General features: G+C 39.5%; 1 protein-coding gene across 4 annotated transcripts in view; it reads right to left on the bottom strand.

Moving 5' to 3' along the window:
* Positions 1 to 1,534: 1,534 nt before the first annotated feature.
* ZSWIM6 (zinc finger SWIM-type containing 6) overlaps positions 1,535 to 23,673 on the bottom strand; it is a 116,063-nt gene continuing 93,924 nt past the window's right edge. For all 4 annotated transcript variants that reach the window (XM_038170106.2, XM_027446054.3, XM_038170108.2 and 1 more), the window contains 6 exons: positions 22,239 to 22,499; positions 18,809 to 18,944; positions 11,650 to 11,807; positions 10,956 to 11,119; positions 6,513 to 6,594; positions 1,535 to 4,146 (listed from right to left, as the gene is read on the bottom strand). In XM_038170106.2, the coding sequence (XP_038026034.1) occupies positions 3,284 to 4,146; positions 6,513 to 6,594; positions 10,956 to 11,119; positions 11,650 to 11,807; positions 18,809 to 18,944; positions 22,239 to 22,499 (1,664 nt within the window). In that variant the 3' untranslated portion in view covers positions 1,535 to 3,283. The remainder of the gene's footprint in view (positions 4,147 to 6,512; positions 6,595 to 10,955; positions 11,120 to 11,649; positions 11,808 to 18,808; positions 18,945 to 22,238; positions 22,500 to 23,673) is intronic.

The following is a 23,673-nucleotide window of genomic DNA, read 5'->3' as shown; positions in this document are numbered from 1 at the left end:
GTGTTCAATTGAATATATCAGAGGTATGGCTTTGAAGAGAAGACAAGCAAATTCAGGCATTGCATTTAACTAATATTACTTATGCTTCAAAATTAATTCCAATATGTAGTTTTAGAAATTATGTTTTCCTTAAATAGTTGATGACAGTTTTCACCAAGAGCCCTCAGATTATATATTTTTTTCCCTGGAATCTTTTTCTTGGTCTCTTCCTATACCTGACAAAATGAGAGCAGTACATAGACATAGATAAACTAGAGATATTGGGCAAGCCTCTGTTGGTCCATGAGCACTCTAAACATGGTGCCAACTGCAATGTGCAGCACCAGACATTAATCAGTTGTGAAAAGACAGCAAATAAATTCCCATCAGTACTGATGGAAAAATAAGCAATCCTGCTTATCAAAAGCAGGTTGCAATCATCAGGACAACATTTAATTCTAAAACCTTGTCTTCAAACAGGCTTCTGTTTTGCAATCTCCACAGTCCACTATATCAAATTATTTTTAAGAGGTAAAAGAAAACCTTGCCAATCCTATTACAGAATAGGGTTTCTTGTTTTTCCTTATTCTCTGCAACAGAAAATCCATGAGAAAATTCCAAATATAATAAGGATCCAATACCCGGGAGGGATAAATGTTACAGAACCTACAGAGCATTACCAGTACTATTTGAGAACGACACTGTTGTTAGGAAGATTTGGTAAAGATATATTTTAAGTGAGAATTTGTACAAAGACTCAGACCTTTTCCTCCACCATATTCTGGTGACACAAGTCTCACAGTCAGAATTCAAGGGTACACTTGCATCTCTGATAGCTGCTTGCTGCATGCTAAGTCTCTTTTCAGATGGATATACTAAAAAAGAAAGTGAAGGTGTTCAGATGGCACAGTCAAATACAACATCATATAACATACCTACAATGATGAAAATCTTGGTCAAGGAGAAAGCTCCTCTTCAATTTTCAACCATGCCATATCCTGTTATTCACTGAGGGCTGGAAAACTTACACTAATCCTAGAGAAAGGACTCCCAAGAAGCAGAAATGTAGGCTGTTGGGTGTCAGCAAGGTCCCCATGCTAGGTGGAGTTTGCCGCACAGTTCATACTACACAAAACATTTTAGAAAGCCATTCAAAGAACAGCAAGAACTCTCCTTGTGTTTACTTGCAGTACCTCTCAACTCTCATGCCCACCTAAGTAACCCATTGGGTGGGAATGTGCCACTCTACCATTGCTCCAGGGCAGTATGTCAAGTCTTAACTGTTTCATTGTATAGACCACACATCTTCCTTCAATTGCAGGCAGTGTTTGGAGCGCCTCCCCCGAGGCACCAGGTCTTCTCTTTGTTGCACGATACCTGGTGCAATTATGAGCACTGCCATTCCTCAACAGATTTTTGAGGAACAAAACATTTCTGTTCTTGGTGATCAAATTGCTTACCACCAAAATGCACCAAAGCTGTAAGCTCGGCATTTAAGGACCATCCGTTCATTCACAATTCAACTCCAGTAACAGACACCATAAAGGAGGCAGAATCAACTTTCAAAAAACTAATTTTAATCAAAACAAAAAAATTGTTGATCATTAACAAGTTTATAAAACAGTGATTTAGTTACATAAATAAATTGATATCAGTGTATCAAATCTTAATTACTTTCAACTTCATGAGCATGTTTACATGGGTGATGAAGTACAACCTTTTTACCTATTATAATAAATAAAATGGAGAGCATGAAATAGTTTTTCTAAACAAAAATACCTACAAACATACCTCTAGCATGTTCTCTAATGAAGGGAACAAGAGACACTGGACAACTTTTGCACCAAAACATAAAAACTGCTTTAAAAAGCACAAGGATACAGAACCATCAGCTAAAGTAAAGACACTATACTGTAACCAAAGTTGGTATTTAATAATATAATGAACAGTTTGGTAGTTAGATCTCCAGTTTGGTTATTTTAAAGCATTAAGACAAGGCAAGATAGAAGGCTGCTTTTGTTTGAGTAATTCTAGAGAAAATAAAATATATTAAAAAAACAAACTGAAAAGTAGAACAGTCATACCTACACAACTTTCTGTCCTGCACAAAGTCAAAATCCTATGCAGAATATATATATATAATATATATATATGTTATTTGTGCACAAAGGTTAGCTTATTATTAGCTCACTGCAAAGGCGTAATGTATCACGTCAATCATTTTGGAAAACATTTTGCGTTTTGTGTCAAAAAGGATATTTCTTTAAGTTTTCTAGGCTAGGAGGCACAAACCCCAATTCTGGCATACTGTATTCTTAATGCTAAGGCTTGCTGCTCTGGCTGTGTATTTTTTGTTGTCCGTCTTTACTATAGTGCCTGTTACAAGCATGTGTGTATGTGTGTATACATATATATGTATACACGGGTTGTATAAATATATATATATAAAATTTTCCCCAATAGGTATCAGTCCAACCATGCAATCCAAAAGGTGGCTCTGCATAGATGCCCAGCATATAGTTCACCACCTGAGCCAACCCTGAAGCAAGGCGCACTTTAGTCCTTCTGATAGGTTTTCTTTTTTGTTTAAAACCAAGCTACTGCAGCTTCAAGTATTTTGCATTACATAGATTTTTTTTATAAATTAGTTAATGTTATATTTTTCAATATTCAGACATATACTATAATATATATACAGTACAATAAATGCTCTCATTCTTTTTTTAATTTTTTTGATAAATCCCTGAGAATGTATGTTGACAGTCGCTAAGTTTCCACATGCACAAGCATTGTGTGCCATGCTTCTGGATGAACAGCACTGCAAAGCCACGTGGTCAGCCTTTTAACTATTAGTATTTCATTTGTTGGTTTGTTTAAATACGCTGAAATGTAAGGATGAGTTACAAAGGAGTAAAGCTGAATCCATTCGAGGTACTTATCACAGGATGGAGGTGTTTTGTTTGGTTTTTAAAGCCATTGCAATATATGTTTGTTTTTGAGGCTGTGAACGTATACAGAAAGAACAGGAGAGTGATGTGGGCTTTTGCCACTTGACAACATATACTCAGTGTAAACCAAACCTTTTTTAACCTCTCTCTCATACAAAACAGAAAAAAGGAAAAAAAAAAATAAACACACAAACTTTCACAACATGACAGTTTAGTTTGCAAACTCAATATAACTATACACATATAATACCGGTGTGGCTCTGTTTCTTTAAGTTAAAAAGGATACAAAGGCAGGCTCAAGTAAAAACAAACCACCCCTTCCCTCCCCCACCCTCCCCCCCATTCACACATTTTCGTCAACCAAACCGCTCACGAACCAACATCATCAGTTTCTTTTTGCCTTTGTAGATTTGTTTTAGGTTGTCAATAAACTGTGTAAACTGGATGTGTCCATCATGAGCCATTAAGAAGGTCTCTCGGGCCTTGCTGAGGAACTCTATAAACTCACTATAGTGTCGAGGGCTGATGTGAGTGAGACGTGAATGAGTCGTATTAATGTAGGCTCCAATCGTAGCATCCAAGAGTTGCCTTAAAGGGGCTTTGTCCAGTGACATGAGCTTACCAGAGTTCCTCCTTCCATGAAGTCCCACCATGCCAGGAGTGGTCAAAGTACACCTACGCAAAATGTCTGACAGTACTGTTGCACATTTGACACTTTTGACCACCAGAGGTATTATAGCTGCTAGCTCATTTTTCCCAAGGGAGTGGCTGAGCGCACATGCCCACAGAACGTCATTAATGGCAGGGTGTGTGTCCTGATTGTAACTCAGGTTGAGATGCGTCATGGCCAAAGTGGCCAGCTTGTAGGCCCGCATGGGGTAACCACGGTGCTCCATGTATCGTGCTATAGTAAAAAGCTGCGAGTAGCTCATGCCGGTTGTAGCAGCATCTAGAACAATTTGGTAAGCGGTCTCAAAAGCTATGTGATCCTTTTCACATAATGTCAGTGCAGAGAGGGCACAGTTTTGAGGATCCTTCATGGCACACTGTAGGGCAAGCGTCCTAGCACTGCCGGCCAGCTTCTCCTGCTGATGGCAGTCCAGATGCAGACGGACGATGGTGCTGTTGGACATCACTGTTGTAGCAACAATACTAGTGGCTTCAGTTGGAGTGAAAAGTGTAAACCAGTTTTGCATGATGCTATCCAGTGCATAAACACCTGGAAGAGAAAGAAAGGATTAGCCACAACTGATAAAACTTAGCTATACAGATGTTCAGCAAGAAACTACATTTTCAGCAAACTCTAGGAGGTCACCAGTACATCCAAGGGCATGTGCCTCAGCAAGAAAGACCAGCCCATGTAACATGGCTGGAAAAGGACATTAAAACAAAGGTTACTGTGCAAACTCCGAGGCAATCACTGAAATGCAGAGAACAACAAAAAAGCCTTCAAGATAAGCCTTAATTTCCTGGTGAGACAACTGTGCTGTTTTACTTGTATTTAAGACCATTTGGGTAACAAGTTCTGGCTCATTTGGTCTCCTCACATCACTCAAAAGCAGCTCTTACTACATTAAACATTTTTAAATGGCAATTCTAACTCCTTTTCTCAATGTGCATCTCAAGGTACAGTGCACAAACAAAAGAATGTGAAAACATGCTAAATGGCCCCATTTAGCATCTACACTATGGCATCTAATATTAAGCATGCCCTTAAAAAAAAAAAAAAAAAAAAAGAAAAAAAGGACATGAAAATCCTAATGCCCCCATCCTCTCCCAACAGGTTTTTGGATATATCTTGTATCATATTCATATGCACTTAAATATCAGACTCCTTATTAGGGAAATACTTGGAGCAATATGTACTACTGGCTATTATCTGAAATAGGTATTTTCCTTAGAATCATTTTGTTCCTGGCGTGTGTGCGTGTTTGTTTGTTTGGCAGGGGGAGGAAGGGGGAATGGTGACTGATGGGTTCCATAAATTGAACCTTATAGCCAACTAGAGTGCTTTATTATTGCTAGAGGCAGTTTATGCACATCTGTGAGCCCACCTAAACCACACCCAGAGGTCCTCATTTTCTCTGTAGGACTCTGATGCTTCCTGCACGCCCCTTAACTCATGTGCAGAAATTCAGCATAGCCAGAGAATAACGGATCTTCATTTATAAACAGATTCCTTGCTTTACCAACTTGATTAAGTCTCAAGAGTACTTTGCATGACATTATAGGTTCTTTATGGGATACCTCTATTAGAATATGTAAACTAATTTAAAGGAGTATTACAACCAGCATTTTATTTGCCAATATGAAACTGCACAAAATAATACCATGACACTAATATCTGTAAGATAACTTCAGTAATAATTATCATAGCAAAGATATAAAAACAATAAAACGAGCATTGCATGAAAATTTGCAGACATGAAACACTTTCTGGCTGAGGGCATACAAAGGCAAACTGTATTTTCCTAAGACACTGGCAACATGAATTTCCCAGTTAAGCATAAAGCAAAGAAACTAATTCAGAGAATAAGCATCAGCAATCTTATGAAGTTCTGAAACGAAGAAATATCTACGAGACACAATCCAACCCAAACACATGAAAAAGGAGTAAATGCAGTAGGAAAGCATGCCTTCCAGAAATACCTCTACTGACAATTAAAACTGTTCCCTTATCGTATTATTTATGTTGTCCCTAATATCACAGCTGCTCATTTTTTATTATTTTTATATTTTTTTTACAGTTAGTTTTTAATGCCCCCATATTCGCTTTTGGATTTTGTATCCTCATCTTGCACGTGGTAATCTGGAATACAGAAGCTAAGGGACGCCTCATCAACACAAAGAAGTGAAGATAATATCCTGCTGCGTGTACTAATATTCCACTGCTGTCCTCCTCTGACTATGAGGTGGATTCTGCTTCCACCTTTTTTTACGTTGCACATTTGAACAATAGGTACATTACTATTTGGTTTGCTTTCCAGTGCTGAGCGAAGGGTTGCACAATGTCATGACCACGTAACACTCTAAGCTTGGATTTATCCAGGGTCCCAAAAAAATAAAAATAAGAAAATGAGGACCTCTTCATGAGATCCTGCCTCCCACATAGTGGGAAGCATTGTCAGCATTTCATTCATCTGTTTTCTTTTTCCTCCTCTCCACAGCTGACCAGATAACTATCTCTCCTGCACCCCAAACTTGGCCTTTCAGAGAAAGCAAAGTTGAAACACGGTGCAGCAGCCCGTAACAATGAGCCTCTTCTCTGCTGCAACCTCAAACCCAGAAAGAGCATGCAAGGAAGAAGGGGAAATCTTGGATATCTCCCAGGAGGTAATACACCCCTCTATCTTGTGGAGGAAACAAGTCACACTGCATTACTCAACTGTTGTCTCACTTGGCCTGTGCCTATTCTATCATGTGCTATAGAAAAGCACTCAATAAACATCTTCTACATGAAAGAATTTTATAGATCAAGAGAAGTGTGAGACATTTCCAGAGGCTAGGCATTGACAAGCAAGATCAATCCATCTAAGATTAACTGATGAAAAGGCAGGAGCCCTTGAGTAGTATCTCAGAACATACCTACTTCTGTTGCACATGTTACCAACCACCTCACCATTTCCCGCCGTCGCCAATTCAGTGTTGACAGTGTCATCCGCATCACCTATTAAAACAACACAAATTAATCCTATTGCAAAACCAAGACAATATACCAAAAAATAGGTATTTAAGTTATTCAGATACATTGTGATTCAAAACGGCAGACTCTTGCCCTTTTCACTGTTACCTCTTTTCAACTGGTATGTCAAAAGATTTGAAAAATACTGCTCAGCTACTTTAGAAGGGCATGCAGAGAGTAATTCCAACTGCAGGTCTTTCAAGTCTAAATGAGAGACTGTTATACTAGGGAAGAACAAAACCAAAACAAAGCCTAATCAATTACTAATGATTCAAATGAAATTCTACTGTGCCTCTTCCCTCTATGAAAGGTAGTCTTTATAGTGGAAACATGTCCACTCTTGTTGGACAAACTAACCCATCCAATTTTCCCTTACATGTGCGTTTCTTTTCATTGACTTCAACAATACAGACAGCACCTAAGGCTCTACTGAGATTCAACTGCCTGCTACTTCTACAGTGATACACGTATTCTTCCAAATATATTCAGATATTACTAAATCTCTCATAGGGATGACTTCTCTACCTGAATGGTATACCGTGAAGAAATCCCATCGTAAAACCATCAGAAACACAGAAAAAGGAGCTTTTAAAGCTTTGATTGTAGTGCCCATGTTTTATATCACTTGCAGTTACTGCCTAGGTTGCTCTTCAATATGTGCGCAAATACTTTTATTCAGAAAAAAAATAATGCACTGCACAGAGAGAAAGCTTGCTTCAGCTAATTGAACAGTCCCCATAGACTTCAGTCAAGAAAGTAGTAGCTTTCCCCTTACAACATCAGTGATGATACCATGGCATTACTACTTGTAGCAATGAAATAAAAAGCATAGTAGGTCAATCATAAAGCTCTCAGCAATGAACTATACATATTAAAGTCATAAAATACACTCACTAAACAGATTGGAGTCAGCAGCACTTGCAAGAGGGTTCTCAATTCATGCGCCCTCGCAATACTAAAGTGATTTCAAAGTGGCATGTAGCCCTCTGTCATACCAGCTACTCCTGTCACCTCTTTTAGTCCTCAGCTGTAGAGAGGGTAATTAAGAATATGGAAAGCCTATTGAGGAGCATGAAATACAGAAAATCTTTAAGAAGTGTGGTTATAAGCAACCACCAGTGATGCCACACTAGCCCCTAAGCATTCGTAGCTTGGGAGCTTCGTAACTGGTTGTTTTATAAGAAATTTGTTGGCTTTGTTGGCCTCAAACACTAAGGTATCAGTTTGACTGAACAGTAATCTAAACGCTAGAGCGGAGAATAGCATTTTAAAACAAAGCAAACTGATCTGTAAGGACCAACTCAACATGGTTTTAAATATGAAAATATAGCTAATGCAGAGCATGGAAACACCCATTTGATTAAACTATTTCTGGAAGAAGAACAGGAATCTGCAAGTCAAATGACTCAGGAGTGCCATAATGTCCTATTGTTTCTATCAAAGAGAATGAATCTAGGTGACTTCCTTTACTTATGTGCACAAAATTAAAGGGTAATGCTCTTCCAACATTCAAGATGAATTGTCAGCTTCCCCCCAACTATAGTGAATCCAAGAACAAGAGAGGTTTATGGACTGAATTCTATTACTGATGGATGAAGAAAAAAGGTTTAAAAAGGGTATGTATGATGACTTCTCTGAAAGCCTTCTCTGATGACTTTCCTGTCTGCGGTGGTCTGTACACAGATTAATCTCAAGAGTCTTCCGTAAGCACAGTGGGCATAATAACAACTCTGGTGTAGACAGTCCTAACTTAAGAGCAAAGCACAGTATTATATCTAGTTCCTTGACCCAGAAAAGTTTGATTTGAACTGTTTTGGAATCAGGTCCTTTTCATTTGATTAAACTGGTGAGAACAGTAAGAGAGGGGCCCCTTACTGATGATTTTAAACAAACAAAAAACCACAAGGATTTCAAATAAAGCATGTATTGATGTCTTGATCAAGGAGGAGCTGAAATTAATTTATACCATAATCCATGTATCCAAAGAACTATCTCACTTATGTTCTTCTTGACACACCTCTTCTTAAAAAAAAAAAAAAAAGTTTCAGATCTGTCCAAGACCGACGCTATCAATTGAAGAGAGCTTCTCAACAGGTCAATGAATCTGGAAATGACATGAGACCTCTGTGGATCACATAGCTTGTCTGAAAGCTAATGTCTCTCCACTGGGAATAAGCCTGACTTTGTCCTGATAGATTTTTTTAAGTTTCTTACTCTGGAAGAATGGAAGATCACAGAATCATAGAATGGCCTGGGCTGAAAGAGACCGTTCTCTAATTCTACGGGATCCTAAGAGAGCCAAGGCGGGGGAACGCCACCCACTAGATAGCTCAGGGCCTCACCTAATCTGGTCTTGAACACCTCCGGGGACGGAGCATCCACACTACGGATGGAAGATCTCACTACCCATAAGGGATGCAAGAAACCGTCAGCCATTAGCTTCCACAGCAGGGGCAAATCCCTTTACCATATAAATTGAAAGGTTTATATACTTATTTATAGGCTTTAAAGGAAAGGACACCACTTTCTAAATATGCATCGAATGATCACCTGCACTAATTTGCTCAGCAGTTCTGCCAGCAGCACGTGTCTGCATGTGTGCAGTAATACTTGCATGGAAGTACCATACAATAAGCAAGTATGGGAATATGTTTCTCCTGCAATTGCAGATCTTACACCATCTGTGCCAGTAAGGTTCTGTAGGACAAAATACACCTGGAGTTTCGTGCCCATTTACCCATGCTGACGACCTCTTTCCACAATTAGTTTAAACATCTTCCCTCTGAGTCACAGAACATGTGCTGACAGTGGAAATAGGGAGAAAGAACCCAGGAATCCATACATTACTCCTCAGTTTAGAACAATCTAAGAGGCTTTTCTGTCACAGAAATCCCAGTGAACGTTATGAAATTGTTGATATCACCTTGGAACAAAACAGTGGACAATTTCTACTCCAGTTTATCCCAAGCTCTGGATTTAGGAAGAATCACAGAATCATACAATATCCTGAGTTGGAAGAGACCACCCAAAATCAGACCAGATGTCTGAGAGCACAGTCCAAACGCTTCTTGAACTCTGGCAGCTCGCTGCCGTGACCTGTTCCCTGTCCAGCCTGTTCCAATGCCTGACCACCCCCTCAGTGAAGAACCTTTTCATAGGAAGTGCAAGTTTATGATATTTTTTTTTTCACTAAATCTCACTGAAGACATTCTGATGACACAACCAACCACACAGGGGTATCCATAAATAAAGCGGAATCCAAAGTGATTCCTCTAAATGATACTTGATGAATGGTTGAGGTGACTCGCAGGTCAAACAAAGATATTTCTCTTTCAGGTAAACAAACATTGAAAGTAAAAACCTACCAAGATGCAAAACAAGAAGCTGTTTTCCACAGCAACCTTAAAAATAAGAAAGGCTAAGAAAGCATACAGAATCTCAGCCTTCTGATTAATGACTTTAGCTTCTAAAAGTCTAGAATAGGCAAATACTACCTTCCTTTGGCATGTAAGGCAACTGGGATACAATTTCCTTTCCCCAGAATTCTTTGGAGCTTTGTTTACTGAAGCAAAGTAATAAGTGGTTTCCTGATCTTTGCATGTTGTTTTGAAGAACTCCCTGTAGAGTGATGAAGAGATTTATTTTTGATGAAATGAACTGTGTAAACTCCAAGATTCATCAGTGTACGGCAATACCACTCCAGATACCTAAAGCTTAGCTGTCTCATTTTAGCTTGTAAAGTCTCTCCTAAGAGCCTTAAAACTGAACTGAGGCTCTTGTACACCTCCAGCTGAGTCTAATGCAGATGGCTATCTCAAAGTATGTGGGGAGTGCATTTTGATGAAGAAAGTGAGAGGGCTACTGTTAGCACAATCTGCCTTAGAATCAGGACACTGTGATTGACCTTGGGTTTCTGTGCTAATTCAGCAAGCACCTACTAAATCTCATTTGGGGAAAAAAAGGCAGGGAAGAATGGGAAGAATAGTAAGAAGCCCCTTGAGGCCATGCAAAAGATCTAGTGCATTTTTTAACAGCAAAATACTTTTGCTCTCTGGCCACCCCAGCATAAACTCCTGACCTCATTGCATGGGTCTTCTCTCACCCCTAACAGAAGAATGCCCTGCAGCCAGCCACTTCCATCTCTTTCCACTCAAATGGCACAAAGAGGCTGAGAAGACCTTTGCTCTGTGTTTGCTGGTCAACTGTGCTTCACATTAGCAAACAAAATCTAAAACCTCCAGACAGAGCACAAGACAGTATGGCTTTCAGTGACTCAAATAGCTGTGCCACCAACACAGGGCCAAATCCCTGTCTTCTGCTATTGTAATAATGAACAATAGAAATACCTGAAGGCCCAACTCCAGTGAAACTTTCAGAAGAGTGATGTCTGGCAAGCTGTCCATGAGTGTTGCTATTTTAAATGCATCCTGGGCGAGTTTGAAGATGTGTGATGAAGAGTGAATATTTTTCTGTATGGATTCTAACACTGTTTCCAGCCTCCGAACATCACCTGCAAAATGTAAACAGAATCAGCAAAACAGAACAAGTTCCCAGAACATCAAGAGATCCATTATAATGGAGCTTACCATTGCTGCAGCAACAGCATGATGATTCAGTTGTATGTATTTTGTTTTTATAAACATTCCTTAATTAAATCACATATGAACAAAAGATACAAGGGAGCACAAACTCTTTTAGTGCCTGATGGTGTTAGTGTAGCACATACCAAAAAGTCATCCCAATTTGTGAATTTAGAAGTGACTTGTCCACTCCTGGGTCTCACAGTCTACATAATGTGTCAGAAGAACAAGAAGCTGTCTCCTCAGCCTTAAATCAAGCCCATCTGGCTACCATCTAGCTAGTTTAACTACTTTGCTAGAAGATTAAGTGACAAGTTTAAGTCAGTTCAGCTTGTTGTTCCCATTTTGAGCTCCTGACAGAGTGTAATTTGGATTCCTAAACACAACTTTTAAAATCTGTTTACTTCATGTAATATTAAAAGCATACATTTAGTTGTGTACGTAACTGACAGTACTGTACCTTTGGCTGCTGTTAGCATGGTCGATGCCAGCTCACACTGCTGGGATTCAATGTGACTTAGGGTGAACCAGCGGGGATACCGGTTTGGAACAACTGACGCAATGTGGTGTGGGCGGGACATGTCTCCTGAAGGAGCTGTAGATTCCAATACTAGCAACCTGAAATAAGGAAGAAATTCTCTTTCATTAAATCATTATTATATTAGGTTGCTCATCATCAAAACTGAAGCCACAAGAACATTTGACCTTATTTCTGAAATGTACCTTTCTGGGTATAAAAAGATACTGAAAAGTCACTTTTCTTGGGGAAATCTGAAAAGTCCAAATTTGCTTTTACGAGCAGGCATCTGCAGGAATTCACAGGACAATTAAGCCACCCATTAGTATAGACAACCAAGATTTTCTGCACCATGCACAAACCTGAAATGTTTCAGTCTTTGAAACACAGATGTCAAGAAGGAAAATGGTTCACCATCATACTCGAGAATACATATAAATATTTTCCTATATTACTGCATGCACAACTGCAACTTCCTTCACTTGCAAATGATTAGCAAAGTAAGGGAGATGGGCATTCAAGAAGGGCATTTCAGTGTTCAACTATGATCTCCTTTTTTAAAAGTCCTTAAACTTTAGCCTACCACTCTTGAATAATGTTCCATATTCTAATGTTAGTGTCCTGAACAGCAGTGATGGGGAAAATTGCCTTTAGAGTTACTTTTCAGGCTCCACTTTCTAATACTGAAGAAAGAATTTGAGTACGTGTCAATCTACAGTCTTATCCACCAATGAGTACTTGCACTTAGAAAACTCAGATCATTGTTGTTGACTACTATGACAGAGGTGATGGCTAGTAACAGAGACTCAACTGATGGCCCTTCTTCCACCCAAAATCAATGTAGTAGATACAACATAAATGCCAAAAGAAAAAACAGAAGTGCTTGAATGAAAATAGGCATTTATATTCAAGACAGTTAAGCACAGTTTCAGGACACAAAAGGTTATTGAGACATCAAATGATAGTAACAGATAATACCCAGAAGTAAAACCTTTCCAACCATCAGTTTCTTGATTAGGATTAAGATCCACATTTTCTGGCATTTACAACACTATAGCAAGTTACAGTTCAAAAAAGTGAAGACTTATTTGTTACTGTGCTGCTATACTTAAGGCTTCCTAATGACTCACACCTGTAACATGCCAACTGTTCCTTGTCTAAGGTTGTCCTATTTTTTGTTATCCAATAAAGCAAGAAGGAACGTCTTTGTGTGTCTGAACATATTTAAGCCTCAGTGCAGCATCCTCTACAAACAATTTCTTGAAGTTCCAAACTACTTCCTAAGTACTGTCAGATAAGTCAATTTTGGAACATCCACCTCTACTGTGAAGAATTTTACAGACAAAGAAAACGCCCTTATAGAGTAAGATGCAGAATAGCAAGAGTTATGAAACCTTACTTAAGGATATACAACAGTTCCTATGGACATAGCCAAGCTAGGTCTAAGGTAACTATCTCAAATGCTGGTACAAATGAAACACAATGTCTGACTTCTCTGCGAAGTTTTCTGAAGGCCATTTGGATTCTCTCAGCAGGGTCAACTCTAACATGACCAGCAGCTAGGCTAGTTCACTTCTACAGGAGCTGTAGGCTAAGGTATTTCTGCAGAACAGATATATTTTTAAGCTATTATATTTCATTTATATATATCCTGTATAATTACTTATCAAATATCTAATGTTCTCTTGGGACACACACACATCTTACTCCAAACTTCCACTTGAGCAAACTATTCAGTTCCATGATCTGATGGAAGTACTGGTTTAGGACTTCAAAAATTTATTTGCCCTGTGTCACTAACTCATGCTTCTGTTTCTACCCTCTTTCACATGTAAGAGATTTTCTAGCAGGAATGCATCTGGGAAGACAAAGGGAATTTGATAAATACTGAATAATTTTAAAAATCCAATGCATTGTGATTTTCTGTGACAGAAATATTGTTTATGAAATAAACATATTACAATTTTCTGCACTCAAATAAATACCGAAGTTCTTTCTGAAACCAGAGTGTATGACGCTTTTATTTCGCAGTACAAACAGGGACCTTAAGATAAAAGTGTTAAGGTATCTGCAACAGGTACACCATTTTTCTCTAGGTTCCTGAGGCATATGAGAGTATCTTTAAGAACTCACTAAGAAAGGTCATTTTGAATATATGTCAGGGTATTTAGCAGGCACATATAAATATGGCACACCACATAAATAACCATCAGTGAGTTACACTAAGATTTTCAGACACATGTTTGTGCATGCTAGTATGAAAAAATACAGATTAACCAACTGCCCCTTTGATTTTTATCAAGTCAAGTCTCTTTCCTAGTACTACTGAGGCATCTTTTTACATAGCTTTGTGTGTGTAAAAATAAAATATGTGTAAATTCTTTAGCTGATTTTTTCCATACACAGAGAAGGGGGAAAAAAAGATGTATTACTAAATGGTTTCAATAAACAGGAAAAATTCCAACTACAAAATGCAAAAGGGATTATTAGGTTATGAGTAACAGTAAATAGACAAAGAACATGAAAGGAAGAGGCTGTTTGGGGAAATCTTTTGTCACTCTGAATTTCATTGCCAGTTTCTATGTTCCTTCACTGTGAAAAGGAAATGCTGTTGTGAATTGGTGGCTTTCATGCAATTTTGGCAAGATTAGGGAACATCAGAACAAGCACAAGCCACAGCAGATTTAGCATGCTTCTTCTTTTTTTTTTTTCCTCCCCTTTCAAACATCAGTTATTTTGCTAGGTCTTACCAAGGCTACCTTGTGATTACACATCACCATTAAAGCCTGGATCCCAAAGCCTGGGTGAATTTAAGGCTTAACAAGGGATCAGTCAAACTAAGCCAAACGTTCAGATTCCAAGTGAGCAGTCAACTAGGTCACTGCAGATCCACATTTTTTAAGGCTCTGCTCTATATGTTATGGTGCTGCAAGAAGAGAACTGCAGACAGAAGTGACCATCAAGGACAGCACACCCAATCCTTGAAAATCTGAGGTGCATGGTAGGCATTACAGTCTCAGCTTCTATTGGTTTCATACTGTGTGTTCCACACACTAAAAAAAGATTAAAAAAAAAATAATGAAGCACAAACAGATGACACTGAATACAGACAAGCAAAAACTCCAGAGCTACTGTCATGGGTCAATGATTCATGTAGACTTGAGCGTAGACTGACACTAAATACTTTTATGTGTGGAAAGCAATTAGCTATGGTTTTGAAAAGTTAACTTCTTTGAAAAAATGTTGAAGAAAGAAATATGCTCTGCTTCAAAACGCATAAGCAGCTGTATAAATTCCTATGCAGCACCTTTACCCATCTCCAGGTGAGATTTTTGTCTGTGACATTGCCATTTCCTCTTTGCCATGGAGGAAAAGATGCTCAAATTTCTCTCTTTTGATCCTTTCCACCTCACAACTGTAAGACAAACATTCAGCCTTCAGGTTTGCTCTCTTCTCCCCCTCAAGGCAACATTAAGTCATTTTTTCCTTTGCTTTTTATCAGGAGTCCTTTGTAACACGAAATACCACTTTGGTGTGAATGGGAAGAGTAACCAACCTTCTTAAAGGTTTTTGAGAAATACTGAAGAATGCAGACAGACATGGAATAGAAAGTGTCTGTATCTGCCATTGGCACAGTTCAAGACGGGAGTCTACATTTCTGAAGACTGTCAAATAATAAAATGCAGAAAGATTGACTATTGTCTAGGACTGAATTCTCATCAGCCTTACAAGGTGATACCAGAAAGGATATGGAGAACAGGCCCCATTTTGCTGATGTCTCCTGTGATTTCACCAGATTGAAACAAACAGGCAGATCTTTCCAATGAAGTTGAGAAACAACTTCAGCTGAGCTGATAACTTCATGCCAAAAAAAAGCCTGGAGCTCCCAAATACTAAGTGGAGATTTCATCATATTTCAGCATCTTGCTTGTTTTCCCAGCAGAGAAAGGAAGCTTCCAGAGAAGTTTTCAATTATGATTTTTTTCTGAGGAAAGCCCAAGTCCTTGTTCAAGAGGAATGGCATGTTGCTGTCATGTTCACTGAAGCATCCAGTGTGCTGTGCAAAGTACTTCTATTCCAACCTCTCAATGTAGCTTAGATTAAAGAAGAAAACCCCACACAAACAAATACATGAGAAACATTTTAAGATAATGACTGGAAACAAAGACAAAAGTCTATTTAAAAAAAAAAAAAAAAAGACCAACTTTTCTCTTTTTAATACACATCTTATGCTAACTTGCTGATCTGATATAACCAGGATTATTGATGCACTTAACTTGTAATGATAGAAAAGGGGTATACCTAGCTGACCCAGGCAGCTCTGAATGTAATGTTTGAATGTTCTCAACAGTTTGTAAATAATTCATTTTTGTTTTCTTAATCTAGCTCCTAAATTTCTCACATTTAGTCCTTTGAACACACAATTGTTTTTTCCCTGTTTAGCATTCTGCAAAAACACTACAAAAAATACGTATCTTCAGGCCACTAGGATATAACCTGTCTGATGAAGCTGTATACTACTTATGTTGATAGCGTGTCTTTCAATCACTGTGCAATCATTCTTGATAATAATGACCATGAAAACCCAACACGTGTCTCTAGATGGGTACCTGATTGCTCCTATTCTTTGTAAATCACCATTTACTACAAGTTCTTGATAGCAACCAAGCAATCCAGACGAGGCCAGTTTCTTCCCTGCACTGTAGGAGGACAACACAGATTTTTCACTGATCATTTAGGCCACTGAAACTTCCTTCACAACTCTTCTTAGCCACCATTAGCAATCTGGCCTGCCCTGAGTTTAAGCCAACACACACTGAGCACTCCCCAAGAAACATCTTTCTCCCAATTACAGAAGACAAATGAGATGCAAGTCACACATTTTGTTGTCATATGACATACTCCATTTAAATCCCAATGTTCACCCAGAAGCGTGCAAGACTTCTTAGTTATGAAGCACAAGAAAAAAACACAGGCTCAGACCACACCATATGGTTTCAAATCTACTATTGAGAGCTAATTGAGAGCTAATTTATAAAGACAACTGGTGGAACAAATAGTCCTATAGAACAGGCTAAGCAGCAGACTTAGACACGCAGACTGCTGGTAGGATGTCCCAGTACCCAGAGCTGGTGGAAGGGGATGGGGAGCAGGATGTGGCCCTCACCATCCACAAAGAAATGGTTGGTGACCTGCTACGGCACTTGGATGTGCACAAGTCAATGGGGCCGGATGGGATCCACCCAAGGCTACTGAGAGAACTGGCAGAGGAGCTGGCCAAGCCCCTATCCATCATTTATCAGCAGTACTGGCTATCGGGGGAGGTCCCAGCTGACTGGCGGCTAGCAAATGTGACGCCCATCTACAACAAGGGCCGGAGGGCTGACCCGGGGAACTACAGGCCTGTCAGTTTGACCTCAGTGCCAGGGAAGCTCATGGAGCAGATCCTCTTGGGAGTCATCATGCGGCACTTGAAGGGCAAGCAGGCGATCAGGCCCAGTCAGCATGGGTTTATGGAAGGCAGATCCTGCTTGACGAACCTGATCTCCTTCTACGACAAAGTGATGCGCTGGGTGGACGAGGGAAAGGCTGTGGATGTGGTCTACCTTGACTTCAGCAAGGCATTTGACACCGTCTCCCACAGCATTCTCCTCAAGAAACTGGCTGCTCTTGGCTTGGACTGGCGCACGCTTCGTTGGGTTAGAAACTGGCTGGATAGCCGGGCCTAAAGAGTCGTGGTAAATGGAGTCAAGTCCAGTTGGAGGCCAGTCACTAGTGGCGTCCCCCAGGGCTCGGTGCTGGGGCCGGTCCTCTTTAACATCTTCATCAATGATCTGGACGAGGGCATTGAGTGCACCCTCAGTAAGTTTGCAGATGACACCAAGTTAGGTGCGTGTGTCGATCTGCTCGAGGGTAGGAAGGCTCTGCAGGAGGATCTGGATAGGCTGCACCGATGGGCTGAGGTCAACTGCATGAAGTTTAACAAGGCCAAGTGCCGGGTCCTGCACCTGGGGCGCAATAAACCCAAGCAGAGCTACAGGCTGGGAGATGAGTGGTTGGAGAGCTGCCAGGCAGAGAAGGACCTGGGAGTGATGGTGGATAGTCGGCTGAATATGAGCCAGCAGTGTGCTCAGGTGGCCAAGAAGGCCAACGGCATCCTGGCTTGTATCAGAACCAGTGTGACCAGCAGGGCTAAGGAGGTGATCGTCCCCCTGTACTCGGCTCTGGTGAGGCCGCACCTCGAGTACTGTGTTCAGTTTTGGGCCCCTCGCTACAAGAAGGACATCAAGGTGCTTGAGTGGGTCCAAAGAAGGGTGACGAAGCTGGTGAGGGGCCTGGAGAACAAGTCCTACGAGGAGCGGCTGAAGGAGCTGGGCTTGTTCAGCCTGGAGAAGAGGAGGCTCAGGGGCGACCTTACCGCTCTCTACAGATACCTTAAAGGAGGCTGTAGTGAGGTGGGGTTTGGCCTGTTCTCCCACGTGCCTGGTGACAGGACGAGGGGGAATGGGCTAAAGTTGCACCAGGGGAGTTTTAGGTTAGATGTTAGGAAGAACTTCTTTACTGAAAGGGTTGTTAGGCACTGGAACGGGCTGCCCAGGGAGGTGGTGGAGTCACCATCCCTGGAAGTCTTTAAAAGACGTTTAGATGTAGAGCTTAGGGATATGGTTTAGTGGGGACTGTTAGTGTTAGGTCAGAGGTTGGAGTCGATGATCTTGAGGTCTCTTCCAACCTAGAAATTCTGTGATTCTGTGATATGTCTCTTTCCTTATTTCCTCACCACTACTACCATCACGTGCACACAAACCCATGGGTGAGGACACGTGCTGGAGCTACCACTGCTGAACACAAAACCACATAGGGGTGGTATACCAGAGGGGTATTCTAGAACAAAAGATTGTAACAGAGAATGCTGTTTTACGGTTGGAGGTAAACACTAATTGTACATCTATAGATGATTATACTGCAGTTATTACAAACATCACTTGCTTTTAGACATGACAAAACCAAAGCACTTTCTTCTTAAAGGGTCTTTATCAAGCTTTCCCCCCCCCTTTTCTCAACTGCTACTTGTGGTGTTTCTAGATGATTTGTGAATACATACCGCATGGCTCTCAGTGCAGTTTTGTATGCCAATTCAGCATCATGAGGTAGGAGAGAGGTGAAAAGATACTTGGCAAATGTGTGCATTGGAACGCTCTCTCGATGGATGACTTCACCTAAACCACTATATGGTCCAGCTGTAGGAAAGAGAAAGAGAACATCCATCTTTACAGGTTGTTAAAACACAAATTCTGCACCTTCAAAACCACTAGCTATATCCTGAGTTAGAACTGGAATTCAGAGACAGAGTTTGCTGTACAAAAGTTAAAAACCACACTGATATTTTTTGTGAATCATACTCTACATGTACCATATATAAACGATATATTACAAATGCATTACATACAATATATTATTTGAGAAAATGAGACAGACTGCAAATTGCATAGTATTAAGCATGCTACCAGTGCACATTCAAATGACAGAATGGTCCCAGCACATTATGGGGCTCATTCAACAAGTTTATGGTATACAAAAGTCAAAGGTGTTAAAACCAGTTTTGCCTCCATATAGTTTTGTTATGCATACAAATCCCTATGCACCCACTGCTGGTGCATGATTTCTTTCTCAGAATTCATTGTGGGGAAAAAAAAGTGTAGTGACAGTGGAAAAGTGCTTATCTTTGATTGAAGTTTCATGACCAATCACTATAGCAGCACTTGATCCCTATTTATGTCTCACGTGACATTAAGTATTTAAATAACCCTTAGATACGGACTTTGTCTCCAGAGAAGACTAGGTCAGAGTTTATACCAAAGCTCGTTTTGCTAGTCTGTTACATCCCATGATCTTAAAAATTTTATTTGCTTTGGGAAACTATCCCAATTGCTAGGACAATGGATTTGGTACACACTCAGTGCAGTCATTGCAGTATTTCAAATTCGTAACAGTGGTGTCAGGATTGACAGCAGAAATGACAATTTAGAAGAAAATTGAAATTCAACTATTTTCTTGCTGAGTTCTGAATGTTCACAGTGACTATGAATCCCATTTTTACATTTTTCCTGCAACCCTGAGGCTGTTATTCCTGTTACCAGGAACACTGTGTTAAGCAGCTTTTGACTTCAGCAGCTAGAATAAAATGCTGCAAGATATAGAATAAGAATCATACATTAAGTATTATTGGGCAATTACAGCACAGATACCAGCCAGCAGTCCTAGGAGTTACTGCGGGAGAAGTGGATTTTACTTCCTCCTGCAGTTTTCAGCCCACCACACCTGAATGGACAATGACTGGGTGAGCACACTTCTCCACTGCAGAGTCACACGTCCTTTAAACAGTGTACAGCAACAATTCAGACTAACACGATTGGCCCTACATTGAAGCAGATGAGGATGTGCACAATTTACGCAGCAGCCGCTTCTGCTGCAGAGGATGAACTCCACGAGATGGAGGTGGTAACAACTAAGAGCAGCACAGCTGTTTCAGCAATGTTTTTCTGACTGGCGCTTTAGCACAACACACAAAGATAAAAATCACTGGGCATGGAAAAAAATCTGAGCTCCATAGGTGGACATTTGTGAAGACTGGGACTGATTAAAATGGAAATGGCAAGATTTAGTAGGTGACACAGTGTGCCTCATATAATCATTTTAAGTGAAGTTGAAAGCCATTGAAAACTAGCTAGAATTGCTTCAACAGAAGAAACCATTTCATGTACATTTGTCAATTGGTGGCCAGTCAGAAACTCAGTTAGGACATGAGGAATACATGACAAAACATTTATTTGAAAATATATTCTGCGATTGACTTTGCAAACAAAAACTTAATATTAACTTAACGTGCAAAAAAAATAAAACAGTTCTTGCAACACAGTCTTAACATTCTGCTTTCCCACACACCAAATGTTAGCTACATACAGCAAGCATTAATCTGTATTAACAACATAGAAATCAGCTTAATATTGTATTAAGCTTTCTTTATTATGTCTACTAGACTTTAACTATAAAAACACAATTGATATGATTACGATCTTCAATCACAGCACAGTATTTCCTCCATGTGAGGTGACAGTTTCTGCCTAACCTGGCGTAAGATGAAGCTATTGCAGGAAAGCTAAATTTCTCAGCAAACAGTAATGCAAGACCCTCTTTGTACACTGCTCAACACAATTTCATTGGTAGTTATTTTAGCAGATTTTTTTTTTCTATGATCACTTATTTACTACTCTAAAATGACCAAGTATCAGTGATCAAAGTAGTAAACCAGAATTATGAGAGGACATTTGAGAGAAACGCTGCCTTTTCCTCATGAAGCATCCTTAACAGTATGGAGATGCAGCAAATTGATTTTATAATCCATAGGATCCCTGTCTTGTGGTTGTTAATAGCTGGATCCAGTGAGCAGCTGTTCTTGTCCAAAGGCCATAAAGCAGCAGTATAGCCATACCATAATGGAAACTCTCTCTATGGTGCAGCTTCTCTGCAGTTTCAAATGGCATCATCAGCAGGTACCAAAGTCTTTAAGGATCTGGGCATACTGTGTCTTTTCTATTAAAGGAGAAGTTTTAAAAGACAAATGTCTCACAGAAAGAAAGCAAAACCTGACTGCTGTGTAACAGTCTTGCAACACACCTAGAGCAATATTCCTGCTATCCCTTGAGCGGGCACTCAAAACTTGGGCCTTACCTTCAGCTAATTAGTTCCTTTAAAGTTTCTTCTTCCATTAAAAAAAAAAAAAAAAGGCAAGAAAGACAACCTCAGAACCCATGAGGCTACTTTCTAAACATGAGGCTAAGTGGTATATTAAGCCTTTTTAAAAGCTAAAGGTAAAGGCATTCATTTTTTTCCCTGAAGATTCTATTGCAATCCACCACAATTCCCAAACAGAAAATTGCCTTAGTCGCAGTTTAGTCACATGATCAGGCCTTAAGCCTCAATATTTGAACACATATTCTAATTTTCATGTATGATTGAAATTCCAGAGGGATTTCATTTCCTAGTTGCTACAAATAAAATGTTATACTTCTGTCCCAACAATTTTAAGTGAATTTTCTAAGCTTTTCACTTGGGAAAAGAGGTAAAAATCGTCATGCATTTACAAAGCTGACAGTCCTTTTTCAGGATGCAAGCGACCTTTAGAATTCTGCTACCTGAGAACTGCTGATAACTGATGTCTATAAGACTAAATTGTGAGTCTGGGCTGTATAATTAGGATATGGAGATTACAACAAATAACAGATCTAAAGAACAAACTGCAATAAAAATTAAAATTAAAGGCTCATAAGTCAGCAGATATCTCATCTCTACAGTCATGGTATTATTTCGCGTATGCTCGATTTTCATATGAGACTGAAAACAACATTTTGCTGGAGTTCTACATCAAAAAATGTCTTAAGTATGTAAGGTCAGTTTCCACAGGAATACTAGTTCTATGGGCTTCTATACGTGAAGACAGTTTAAAGAAGCAGTTAGCATCTATATTGAGCTACCTTCTAATAGGAAGACTGCTTGTTTTCGAAAAATCTTCACCAGAGTATCATCCAATTCAATTTCCTGTAGCTTAGAAATGAGCTGCTCCTCATTTCGACAAACCTTCTCTTGTGCATACAAGCCATCTGGCATTATTCGTTGCTGTCCCAGCCCTATCAATGCTACTTCCACGGCCAGCGTTAAATAAGATTCCCCTTCTTCTAAGAACTTGTGTGCAGGCAGGTGCTGGTACTCCAGAGATTTGCACTGCCCCATGTTCTCTGTAAAGGGTGAAACAAAGAACAGCACATCAGTAAGCCATTCTAATCCATAATCTGCTTATATTGCCACATTTACAAATGCTACCTCTGTCAGTATTCATTTGTTTAAATGATTTAAATTACTTAGCTTGATTTCAAGATCCAAAGATCCAATGTAAACTACCTGATCCAATTTCACAAGGGAGAAATACACAAAACAATTAGGTTTCAAAAAATACCACTCAAGTGAAAATAAAAGTGTTTGTCTTTAAACTGTATGACTTGGAGAAAAACAGTTTTTCTCCAGCTTTGTGTTAACATGACCAAAATTGGAAGATGCATTTCAATTTTTTTTTCCCCCCATCCATTTCTGCATCTCCTTAAAGCCTCAATGTTGTGTAAGTGGAAAGGGAAGGCATTTATACCTCTGCATAGATTTCAGATGAAGTTATTAGGACTGTGCAAGGGCAGTAGGCCTGATAACTTCACAACTTTTTAAGCGTTCACTGTTTGCTGGAGCTCTTTTCAGGATTTTGCATTATATGTTACAGTTGTATTTATAATAAACATCTAAATCTTAATGACATAACAATTCTTAGTTCTAGTAAAGATTGACTGTAAATTTCATACAGACCAAACCATAAATTGCTTTAAAGAGTACTACCAATTCAATTGCCACTTCACATATATACCATAGACAAAATGCTATTCCAACCTCTAGCAGTTAACAGTCCTAGTAGAGAACAAAACATTACAATGGAGAGATGTAAGGAGATGGGCAACTGCAGAATATGAGAAGGCAGAACACATACGCAGGTGTAAGGGGAAGTTACTTTTCAACACATAATACTTTTATTTTGTGGGTTGTTGGGGTTTTTTGTTTTGTTGGCAGGGTTTTGTTTTGTGGTGGCATTTTGGTAATTGCAAATAATCTGATTTCTGATTTCTTTTAATTAAAAGTTCTTCCAGAATAGGTGGTTATGGGTTTAGAAGTTTACTGAAGAAAATCTAATTGAATACAATGAGTTTAGAGGCAAAGATCCAAGAAGATTGGAAATTGGGAACGTGCATGTATAAGAGCTGTACAGGGATGGGGTGCACACAAACTACTGCAGACATGGAAACAGACTGAGAATGAAGAATGCATCACTTAAGCTCCTGGGAAGCAGATATTGAAATTAAAATGGGCATACAC

The sequence above is a fragment of the Anas platyrhynchos genome, chromosome Z (genome assembly GCF_047663525.1).
Source record: "Anas platyrhynchos isolate ZD024472 breed Pekin duck chromosome Z, IASCAAS_PekinDuck_T2T, whole genome shotgun sequence".
In the NCBI taxonomy this organism is placed as follows: domain Eukaryota; kingdom Metazoa; phylum Chordata; class Aves; order Anseriformes; family Anatidae; genus Anas; species Anas platyrhynchos.
The sequence above is the reverse complement of the archived record's forward strand: the minus strand, read 5'-3'. Positions and strand labels throughout refer to the sequence as shown.